This window comes from Mesocricetus auratus, unplaced genomic scaffold (assembly GCF_017639785.1).
Source record: "Mesocricetus auratus isolate SY011 unplaced genomic scaffold, BCM_Maur_2.0 Super-Scaffold_100691, whole genome shotgun sequence".
Lineage (NCBI taxonomy): Eukaryota > Metazoa > Chordata > Mammalia > Rodentia > Cricetidae > Mesocricetus > Mesocricetus auratus.
The window spans coordinates 25,178,836-25,191,358 of NW_024429267.1; the positions used below are offsets into that span (position 1 = coordinate 25,178,836).

At 38.6% G+C, this 12,523-nt stretch overlaps 1 protein-coding gene across 2 annotated transcripts in view; it reads right to left on the reverse strand.

Moving 5' to 3' along the window:
• Nucleotides 1-12,523, reverse strand: part of Ube3d (ubiquitin protein ligase E3D) — a 134,477-nt gene that overhangs the window by 88,551 nt on the left and 33,403 nt on the right. For both annotated transcript variants that reach the window (XM_013116073.3, XM_021229324.2), the window contains exons 6-8: nt 11,249-11,318; nt 9,309-9,417; nt 7,039-7,202 (exon numbers count right to left, since the gene is read on the reverse strand). In XM_013116073.3, the coding sequence (XP_012971527.1) occupies nt 7,039-7,202; nt 9,309-9,417; nt 11,249-11,318 (343 nt within the window). The remainder of the gene's footprint in view (nt 1-7,038; nt 7,203-9,308; nt 9,418-11,248; nt 11,319-12,523) is intronic.

A 12,523-nucleotide genomic window follows, 5' to 3' on the forward strand; every position in this document is an offset into this window, starting at 1 on the left:
TAAGCCATAGGGAGCAAGCCAGTAAGAAGTGTTCCTCTGTGGTCTCTGCCTCTAGGTTTCTGCCTTCAGCTTCCCTGGACAGCAGATTACTATCTGTAAGCTGAAATAAATCCTTTCTTCTTCAGGTTGCTTTTGGTCATGGTTTTATCAGAGCAGCAGCAATGAGACTTGGACAATCACTGATCATCAAGGACAATGCTCATCAAGGCTGCAATGAGATCTCTTCTCATATTCTTTAGGTTGGCTCATTTAAAATCAACCTCCTCCTCCTTAAAGCTACACTCACACACAAATAAAAACAGCTAAACCAAAAGGAGAGAAACAAATAAAATCAACAGATATACAAACATAAAAGCCCAAATGGGGGTGGGAGTGTGGGGATATGGAGGGGGTATGGGTAATGGTGGGGGGGTGTCGAGGTGCATGGTGCATCTGTAAACTGCTTGGACAGCTCTGGGAAACAGTACAGAGGTCACTCAAAAACACAACAACCAAAGGACCCTGCAATCATATTCTGGGCATGTCATTATAAATATCATTTCCCTTACAGAAAAGCAGAAATACAACAACAACAAAATTTTGGTTGTATTTCTCCATTTACTCTGTTTTAACAGTTAGCCTGTGATATTACAAAGATTACGGTTCGTGTCATAGTAGAATTGATTTTATTTGCTGATCTAAATACAATTTCAAGAGAACTGTGGGCTATCACACACAGAAGGATAAGGCAAAAGTAGCCTGACTTCAAGAAACATGTCTAAGCAGGTTTTCATCTTTGGCATATTAATATTTGGAACCAGAAAATTCTTTATTATAGGTGGGTCTCCCCAATACACAGGATGTTTAAGAGAATTCTTTAACAATTTACTAGATGCTTCCAAGTTGTAACAACCAAACTTGTCTCTAGACATTGCCAAATATCCACTGTGGGCAAAGCTACCCCAAGTCTAATGAATATGGTACATAGTTGGAGAAAATAGCAGAGTCAAACTATAGAATTTATGTCCAATGTTAAAAAGTTAATACATACAATCTGAGCTCTGATATGCAAACTAAATAATGTAAACATGAAACATATTATTCTGCCAGTATAAAACATGGGCCAGTAGGAACAAAAAATGAAACTAAATAAATAAAAAAAATTGGTGCTCACCCATGTATGAAAATGCTGGTTGAAGCAAGGAGGGAAGGTATGAAAAACCATTCTTCAAAATGATGAGCGATGTTGCTAGAAAGAACGAATATTCTAAAAATATTACATGACAGTTTTTTTTCTTTTTGTGAGTGCTCAAGGAAATAAAACCATAGTTACATTTGCTGTTTTCCTCTTTTAGACTACCATCTGGCCATTCACACTCTCACTAGAAAAAAACCTCTAGCCAATGGGACTAAAATAGTTAACGCACCACCCATGTGTCAAGAATATGCCAGAGAGTCTACAGTTTGCTTAGTTATGGCCCCAAAAGAAGACACTAATGTGCTTAAAAGACAAAAAAGTAAATCACTCAGATTATACTACCCAAATTACAAGGTTCCCGTTCAAAAGGAAGGGAAAAAAACACAATAAAAATTATTTTATACAACAGATAAAGTAATGAATCAAAGTCATTTATTAGACTTGAACTGCCCCTAAGTTATCTGGAAGCAGTTTTTTCTTTTTTAATGAAACACAGCAAAACACAACTGACTACAGAGAGTGAATTACCATTCTGCAAGTATTTGTTAAGAATGAGTGAAATTGTGTTGCTGGAACTTATTTCCAGCCTGGTCCCACAGTCGCTTTTGAGCCCCAAATGAATACACAGAGATGCTATATTAATTATTAAACTGTTGGTTGACGATTAGGGCTTCCTATTGGCTAGCTCTGTCTTAATTATTAACCCATTTCTATAAATCTATGTATTTCCACATGGTCTTATCTTACTAGAGAATGTCTGGCTCATCCTTTCTTCCCAGTTCCTACATGGCGACTCCTTTTGGTGGGCTCCCTCTGCCTACCTTTTCCAGAATTCTCTTTGCCTCCTCACCCCGGCTATCTTCCCGCCTCACTGGACAAACAGTGTTTTATTCGTCAACCAATAAGAGAAACATATATACAGAAGGACATTCCCCATCTAAATGGGGCTTGAGAGGGGCTCAGTGAGTAAAGTGTCTACTGCCCAAGTGTGCAGACCTGAACTCTGACCCCCAAATCCAGAAAACTGGACATGGTAGTGTTCATCTATCACCTTAGCGCTCCTACTGCAAGATGAGAGAAGGGGTCAAGAGACTATCAGAAACTCGCTGGCCAGCCAGCCTGTCATATGTACTGGCAAAACAATCAGAGACCCTGTATAAAAACAAGGGGGAGGGGTGTGTGGCGAGAACAGACACCCAAGGCTACCTCTGACTTCCACACATGTGTCATGGCATGCACACATGCACACAAAGATTTAAAACAAACAATGAGTAAAATAACAGGGACAGTTCACTAAATTCACATAATGTTCCATGAGAAAATGTAAAGATCCTTCACATAATCAATATGCAACATATCAATGTGACAGAATCATTTTTTAATATTCAAAAGTTACCAAGAGAAAAATGAGTTGGGCAGGGTAGTGCATACTCTAATATCAGCATTCAGGAGTTAGAGGCAAGAATGTAGCTCCAAGTTAGCCTGGGTTATGGGAGACCCTGTCCAAAACACAAATAAAACAAAACAATGACAGCAAAGTGGTACATATTACATCTTTACTGGCCTATCCTTCTTAATTCTCTCTCTCGTCCACGAAGGCAGGCTATGGTACCAAGAATCTACAGTCACCAGCAAAGGAACTGCAATTACCAAACAAAGAAATACCCTGTGTCACTGTACAAAGACACTGCTTTGAATTCTTTCTCAAGCAAGGTGGGCAGCACAGAGGCAGTCCTAGCTACTACCAGAATGCCTAGGTTAGCACAGGAATTTTAATCAATCCCTCAAACATATAGGAAGAGAAAAGCCATGAAAAAGAGGCATTTAACTCAAACTTTCTCCCCCCCCCCAAAAAGAAGAGTTAATATAGAAAGAAAAAAGTGAACAGAGAAAACAGGAAGGTTTAAGAATAATTATAAGCCTCAAGACTAATATCCTTAGGAAGAGGTATGGTTTGACGAAATTCTGTGTACACCTATATGAAATCTTAGACAAGCAAAGAATATATCTTAATGGGTTTTCAGGGTTGGTAAGATATCCCAGTGAGTCCAGGGTACTTGCTGCTGAGCCTAAGGGCCTGAGTTCCATCCCCAGAACATACGGAGGGAGAGAACTGACTCCTGTAAGTTGTCCTGCGATCTCCACCCACATGTTATGGCATGTGTACACACACTAAACTTTTTATTCCTTCCTTTTTTTATTTAAGTTAGAAACAAGCTTACTTCATATGTCAATCCCAGGTCCCTCTCCCTCCCCTCCTCCCTCACCCTGCTCACCATGCCTCCCAGCTCCCCACCCAATCTCCACTCTGATCCCCAGGGAGGGTGATCTTTTTAAAAAGATGTTTAATTTTTTTCAGAGACAGATCAAGTGTAAGATACTTTCAGATATTAAGAATTGAATAAAGCACAAATTTGGAAGAACAACTAGAAAGCATAATTTATCAAGCCGTTGATTTCTCACACTTATATCCCTAATACTCTGAGAGGCTGAAGCAGGAAGATCATCAAGAATTAAAGACCAGTCTGGATTGTACTGTGAGTTCCTGGCCAGGCTTGCTATCAGACTGTGATTCCTGTCTTGAAGAACAAAGATAAAGCACCAGGAGCTGGAGGGAAGGCTCGGGGATAAAGAGCACCTGCTGTGTTCTTGCTGCAGACTTAGAATCTGTTTCCAGCATCCACAAGACTGCTCATAACCATCTTTAACCTCAGTTCCAGTAAGCCTGACTCCCCCTACTGGCAACTACATGCAAACACTATACATATAAATAAAAATACATTTTAAAAATTAAAAAAAGAAAAGCAAACAAAAATGTGCCTTATCAAGCAGAAAAAAAGGAATACTGAACAGGAAACAAGTTGCAAAAATGTAGAATATAGTGATATGTTTATGAGGATTTATAAAACAGCGAAATCTTTTGATGAGGGAGGTCAATGCAATATGGAATATAATACATTTATTTACCAGAGAAAGAATTTACACACAAGCTGAAAGGTCAGAAGCGTGACAGGTTTCCAAGAGAGAGAGCTTTTCCTTTTCCTTTCCTTAAATATCTCTCCTGTGCCCATCTCCTGTCCCCACCCCTTTGGGCGTGGACAGTATTGTGGGGTCACCCCTACACACTTTCTAATTTCTATAGAAATACACAACTATGTATATATTAATGATCTAATGCATAAGAGACAAGCTAATGGGGTAGACTCTGGCTGGATACGTGAAGAAATGTCATAATCATCAGAATGACAATAGTTTTCAACACAGCAAAGGGAATAGCTGAGAAGGAAACAATAGAAGAGCAATGAAACTCCATTTCACTGAAGAGCAAAAATGCGATTTAAGTTAAGACATGGGTAGTGAAAGAAATTAGCTTAAATATGCGCATTAAAATTTTTAGGCTAACCATGAAAACCATCTTGAAATTGGTATTTTTTTACTCTTAAGTAATCAGAAGACAGTAATGGCACAGAGAAGGCAACTAACTAAATGATAGCGGACTACGTCCAAGTATGCGAATAATCACAATTAAAAGAAAATGTAATTAAACCCACCATGTAAACGGGAGACCTGCACTAAGGAGAGAGCTCAGTGGGTAACAGTGCTTGCCTCATAAGCTTGTGAACCTGGGTTTAGTCCTGGGAACACATGTGATAACAAATGGATATAGTGATACATATCTGTAATCACAGCATCCCTTTAGTGGGACAGGATGTGAAGAGAAGAGAATTATCCAGTAGCTCCCTGGCCAGCAACAGAAACAAGAAAGAGCTTGCCTTGAAACAAGGAGAAAAGAACAGTTCCCAAAATGCTGCCCCACCATGGTACCAATGCATTCACAATCATCCGAGGCAAATTAACTAACTAATTAATTAAATATTAATATAAAATAAAAACAAGAATGCATTCACTCTCATTGAAGCTTTGAAACTTACAGCTGCATGCCATTTACAAAGTACAAATTAATGAAACACACACAAGATAAAATGACACAAGGCAGGTAAAAATAGAGAAATGCAATAAAATATAGCAATGTCAACAGGAGACCAACTAGAAATAAAATTAGCATCAGTGGGAAAGAAACAACTGTCCTATTGATGAAGTATACAACCAGGCAAATGGTCATGCCACAAACACATTCAGTTACATACCTTCAAATTAGAAGATGCACAAAAATGATTTCTATTAATTATACTACTTGAGATTTAAACCATCATTCTCAAGACTATGTTTCAAAAGAAATACAAATAAAAGGAATTTTCAATAAGTGACTATATAAATCTAAGTCTGCAATGGTACATGCACACATCAACAAAAGACATATCAATGAGCAGCTTAAGAGCAGGCCATTTATTAGTCACTCCAAAGTCTCAATGCACAAAACACAGAAGCTTGTTCTCGAACATGCCAAATAGTACATAAGGATAATCAGCTGACCCTTTATTGTTTAAACAGCATCACATGGGCAAAATGTAAATATTAGTCCTGATAAAACTAGGGAAATGAGCAAAAAGGAAACTACAGGTCACAGTATAAGTTTGGAGTGTCATTCTGCAAAGCAATTGAGATTACCTACCAAAAAATTTAAATGTACATACTCTCAAGTCTACAATTACACCTCTTTAAACCTCTCTTATTAAAACAAAGTACACATAATTAGAAAACAATGATGTAACAGTATATAGCTCTACATTAATTATAACAGCAAAAAGCAGGAATGGAAATATCTATGAATGAGAAACATGGTTAAACTATTTACCATTTATCTGTTTCATATAATATCATGCACTGCCATGGAAGACCTTCCAATGAAAGGGTTTTATTCACATTAAGTGTGAAAGGCATATGCCTATCATCCAAATTTTGTCCATGCAAAATGAATACAAACAAGAATTGAATACACACAAACATACCTTTTACTCATGGAGAGGAACATGACTTCCATAGTCTACACATATTCAAATTTTCAGCTTATTTGAATCTTTTATGGTTTGTACTGCTTGCACAATTTTAAAAAGTAGCACTGATTTTAAAAACTAACTCTTATTTACTATCAGAAAAAAAGGAACTGGGATCTTTCTGTTCCTATCACACATTTGATCAAATTCATCAGGCAGCAGAGAACGAGCATAAACTTCCGACCATCCAACTAAAATACTTGATGTCTCCTGCTTTGAAGGCTGTTGTTCACCAGACATCCCTACTGCCTCACTTCCTCCAAGTTTCCATTTACTACCTACGTTAAGTGATGAACCTCTTGCTTTTCAGTACAGAGTGCAGCCTCCTAAGTACCATTTACCTCATTCGCTTCTGCTTTTCTGTACTTCAGCCACCGCATCCTAGAATTCTGATCTTTAAAACCAGGGTCAAGACAGCACCTACTTCACAAAGCTGTTTTAATCTTACGTGAACTGGGTGCTGGCGGGGGAGGGGGGTCAGATGCACACTGGGCACACAGAAGTCATAGAAATCTTCTAATGTGTTTATTGTTCTGTTTCTTGGCCATTTCTGTGTGTTACAAAAGCAAACCCAAAGATGGGGATTGTTCTCTCACGGCGGTACCCTGAAAGCCTGAATAGAGCTTTAGGCAGTGCTGAGTTGTTGAATACAGCCTTAGCATAGTAGCCATCTGTACAGACAGCTGAGATTGTAATTAAAAAAGCTAACTGTTTTCAGGAAAAGCAAGTACTCTGCATATTGGTCAGAATTATCTGTAATAATTCTGTCTACTTGCAAAGCACAATATTCAGCAGTGTGACTCCTAGCAGCATCAAAGAGCATTTAACTCGTTGACTTCTTAGTGCCAGCACAGTGATCACAGCTGAAATGCAACGTGGAACAGAAAAAACACAAGCACAACTTACTCTTCATTCCTGCTTTTGATGCAGGGCTGGTAGAGGACTTTGACTGCATTCCAGGCAGAGCTGGAGTCAGCTTCCGATGCATTTTCCAACAGCGGGAACTTCCTGACACACCTGGAACTTCTCAGTGGTTCAATCACCAAACTGTCTGAGTTTAATATCCAGAGCTAAAGTTTGGGAAGAGAAGTCAACAGAGGAGAATAATGCGACTCTATCTATATTGTACACAGTCACTACAAAAACCCACAAAAAATAACAAGAAACATAATTACATATATAATGTGTAAGTAGGGTAGGCTTTTATTTTTAATAAATAGTGGAACATTTGGGAGAGCAGCCATATGATGTTTTTAAAAAACTGATTAGGAAAAACTATTTACTATATAAACTACAACTCTATAATCAATCTGAAATATTTGGAGTTCCCAAACATCAGTGAGGGGTTCAACATGACATGCAAAGAATAGAAGGAGAATGCAGGCATGAGATGAACAATAAACATGTCTATACAACTAACAGGAACGTGGGTAAATTTATATGTTTGCACTACACTTAATAGATAGAGCACTGGACAGTGGTGGAGCATGCCTTTAGTCCCAGAGCTCAGGGGGCAGAGGCAGACAGATCTCTGTGAGTTCAAGGCCAGCCTGATCTACGGAGAGAGTTCCAGGACAGCCTCCAAAAGCTACACAGAGAAACCCTGTCTCAAAAAAAAACAACAGAGAATGGTATTCAGCCTGGCCGGTGGTGGTGCATGCCTGGCTGGTGGGAGGCAGAGGTAAGTGGATCTCTGTGAGTTGGAGTCCAGCTTGGTCTACAGAGTGAGTTCCAGGACAGGCTCCAAAGCCACAGAGAAACCCTGTGCCCCCAAAACAAACAAACAAACAAACAAACAAAAAGAATTGAATAGAATTCAACCTACATTTATGCCAACAAGAAACAATCCTCATTTTCAGTTTCATGAAACCGAAAAGCTAATAATTAATAGTTTTGTTTTTCACTAAAAACTCATGTACCTGTGAGAATTCGGATATGGGTAGAAATATATATATATAAACATGCATATATGAGATATATATGTATATATATCAAACTGTTACAATTGCTTCTGGAAATCATGACAAACCTAGTCTTGGAGAGTAGACAGGACAGGGAAAACAGCTTTTAGGTTCTTCCTACTGTCTGAAAATATTTTCAAAACATATTCCCCAAAGCAAAAAAGTAAGAAAAACAAAACTTCAATGTTAAGAAAATTAAAAGATAACTTTCAGCTAGAAACTCTTTCAATACAAGAAAACTAGGGCTAGGAACATGGGTTGAGCAATGAAGTGCTTGATATGCAAGAATGAGGACCCAAGTTCAATCTCCAGAGCCCATGTAAAAACCTGGGATTGCAGAATGTGGCTATAATCTCTACACTAGTGGGCAGAGGCAGGCAGATCCCTGGGGCTCCCTGGACACTTCCAGTCTAATTGGCTGAGCTTCAGCCTTGGTGAGAGATCATCTCAAAAAAAAAACATACAAAAAACAGGTAGACACTATACATGGACCCCTGACCTCCATCCAAACATGTATGTCCTCACACATGCAGGTACACACAAAGAAAACAAACAGTAATTTCAAACTATGACACTGCTATCACACATTATTCTGTGAGTTTCCTAGTTTTTCAAATAAGAAACACTCCATATGGTTTAACTAGTTGAAGAAAACCAACACAGAGAATAGTATGGTCTAGGCCGTTTGGGTTTCTAAACAAAGGGGCAAAATTTACTTGTACAGAGCATTCTAAACAGAGGGCAGGATGATGCTGGCCCCTGCAGCACATGGGGTTTATAGATCCAACAACGCCAGCTTCTTCTCCATATTTGCTACTGTTTCTCAAATACCAAGCTGCCAGAGGCAGACACAGAAGTATCCCATTTCAATGCTAAGAGTAACAAATACAGAGAGAGGAGAATGATAAAGAGTTATGTGACACAAGAGCCATCACCAAGGGCAAAAAGCATCATTTTGGGTATGAGCTTATAAAGGACAGAAACTGAGTTTCCCTTCTGTCTGCGTCCTCAGAGTCTAGGATACAAAGGTACCCAGTCATGTGTTAGTAAATGAAGTAAGCTTGATTTATGGCTTACCTGATATTAGAAGTTCAGTTTATGGTCATGTTCTAGTTTCCAGACTTGAGAGGTAAGAAAATAGAATGATGGAAACTAAAAAGTTTCTGAAACCCTGGATTACAAGGCCATCAAACAGTGGATGAGAAATTTCCTTACCAAGATGTACACTTTGCCATCCTGACCTTGAATCGTGAATCTAAAAGTGCTTCTCGCAGAGGAGAGTTCCACCAGGCACCGGGCAATGACACTCTGAACAAACTGAGACCTGTTGGAACAGAAAGTCATTGTCACCATGCACCTCCCATAATTCTTACTAACAACATGGGTCGGAAGGATGCACAGGTACCTAAAAGCATGCGCCAGGCTCCTCTGACCACCATCCATTGCTGCCAAGTCTTAACTAACTTGCACTTTGGAAAATTAGAATGTATTCGTGTGTGCTCCGTTCCCCTTAAAACTCATCTCGCTAGCATTAATGTATTTTCCATCCCAAATGTAACTATTCCCGTGACAAATTCATATTGACCAACAACTTGACACGATGTAAAATCACCTAGGAGGCAAATTTCTGGCCCTGTCTACAAGGGATTGTTGAATAATTACTAGAATAATTAAAGTAGAAAGGCCAGTCTTTACTGTGAAGAGCGCTGTTTCATGCTCCAAGGACTGAGTAAGAAGGTGAAAGCAAGCTGAGCACAAGCATTTGTCACTCTCTGCTTCCTGAACAGTGTCACCAGCTGCCTCAAGGTCCTGCCACCATTACTTCCCTGCCATAAATCACTGTGCTCTTGAACTGCGGGCTGAAGTCACCTCCTCCTACGTTGCTTTGGTTAGTTATGTTGTCAGGGCAACAAGTCACCCATACACACCTTACCCGCTGAATGGAAAAACACCAAAGGCTCAACTTTGACATGCTATAGCTCATCAGACAGTGGATAGATAACTAAGACAGTATCAGTGTTGAACTTCTCCATTTAAACTGCCTTAAGCAACAGTTATAAAAGAGGATAAAATTTATCAAGTTTATATTCAGGGTACAATTAACATGTATGTACTAATTTGCTGTCTGTTGCTGTGATAAATGCCATGACCAAAAAAAAAAAAAAAAAAAAAACCACAAAAACAAAAACAAAACCAGCTTGAGTAAAGAAAGGGATTACTTTTCCTCCACTTCATAGTCTATCATGGTTGTACTTAGGGTTCCTGTTGCTCTGATAAAACACCATGACCAAAGCAACATGGAGGAAAAGGCTTATTTTGGTGAACAATTCCATCACTCTTCATTGTCAAAGAAGGCAGGACAGGAACTCAAGCAGGGCAGGAACCTGGAGGCAGGAGCTGATGCAGAGGCCATGGAGGGGAGCTGCTTACTTACAGACTTGCTTCCCATGGCTTGCTCAGCCTGATTTCTTTTTCTTTTTTCTTTTCTAAAATTAATTAATTACTTACTCCCCCCAGCCCAATCACATTTCCTCTCCCTCCCTCCTCTCCTCTCCTCCCAGTCCCTTCACCCCTTTTCCCCCTCTACCAACTCCTCCTCCTTCTCTTCAGAAAAGGGCTGGCCTCGCATGTATATCCACCAGCCATGGTTTATCAAGTTGCAGAAAGACTAGGCACCTCCTCTCCTATTAAGGTTGGATGAAGCAACCCAGAAGGAGAAAATTGTCTCAAAAGCAGGTAACAAAGTCAGAGATAGCCCCTGCTCCTGCTGTTAGGAGTCCCAAAAGAAGACCAAGCTACACAACTGTAACATATGTTCAAAGGGCATATAATACAGAAATGATGGATAAAATGGTAGATAATCGAATTTACTTTAATAAAAAAACAACTATTAGTCTCTAAATATTTTTCATTGGTATAGATTTTAGTTTATTGGCATAAATTTAAGGTTAATTTTGTTATGCTATATGAATATTTCTACCCTTGATTAAGGTATTATGTTTATAGAATTCATTTAAAAATGTAATGTATAATTAAGAAATACAGATTAATAGATAGCATCCATAATACCAAACTTATAGTCATGTTAAGTATGTTTTCAAGGTCATACAGAGATATATTTCAAATTATACAATAACTTGATTTGTTATATGTACCTTGGTATATTAGGAAAACTTCCCTCAGATGGCTGAATAATTATCTCTGTCATGTAAAATTTAGTTGTCTCTGGAAATGAAAAAGAAGAAAATTAAAAATCTTTCCAATACACTGCTATCACAGACATGCTGGCCCTAAATTATGACCTTCCAAATTATTTTGATTATTCAACAGACTGATAAAACTGTATTTCAATAACAATTTCCCGAAAGTACTGAGTTTTAAGGAAAAGGCACTCTACCTTTGGTAAAAAGATAGCTCCATGCCAGCCAGTAGGGGCTCACACATTTAATCCCAGCACTCAGGAGGGAAAGACAGGCAGATCTCCGTGAGTTCGAGGCCAGCCTAGTCCACAGCACAAGTTCCTAGACAGGTTCCAAAGCTACAGAGAGACCCTGTCTCAAAAAAGTAAGAGAAACAGACTCCAAGACTTCAGGACATGTGGAGTCTGCTCAGCATCTACACCAAGAAGGCCTTGCACATGGGAAGTTGGGATCTCACAGTTTTAGCCCAAAATTAAGACCTTTGATTCCTCAATTCTGTGGATTAGCTACCAGTCAGAGAGTGACTGAGGCAGGCTTGTTAGTTAGGTTCCCCAAAGCACAGAGCTGTAACCCTGACATCATTATCTACCTGGAATCTCACTGACTGTATTTACAAATGGTCCTCACCAAATCTGACTTTCTGCTTATTTTGTCAATTATAAAAACAATTAAACAGCAGACTAGACATTTGATAAACATTAATATAACTATCTTGGATTGTTTAAAAATCCATTTGAAGGTTTAATCTCATTAGTAAGAAAGGAAACAAGAACAAAATGGAATTCTTTTTTAGCATCAAACAAAATGTTTTTAGAGGGCAAGTGTAGCCTGGTGGATGTTTATGAGAAATGGACAGGTTTGCTCACATACCACTGCCAGAATGGAAAATGATAGATTCCTGAGAGGGCTCCTGGCAAAAGCCTTCAAACGGTATGTATAGTTTAACATCATAGCCAAGAACTGACCAGTTTATCTTAATGAAAACTTGTAAAATATGTAGACTACAGAGATGGTAATATTAATATAAAAATACTGAAAACAAATTAAGATCTGTGAAAGCGGAAGAAAATTGTTATTTAGGTAATAGAATTTCATGCACATTTTATGTTTTAAGCAGGTCAAAATAAAACCAGAAGTAATTTAAAGTGGTATTTTCTTAAAGATAATGTCATCCATTTATAATAATATCAAAAGAAGGGTTTTTTAATTCCAATTTCTTGATGTAAGACA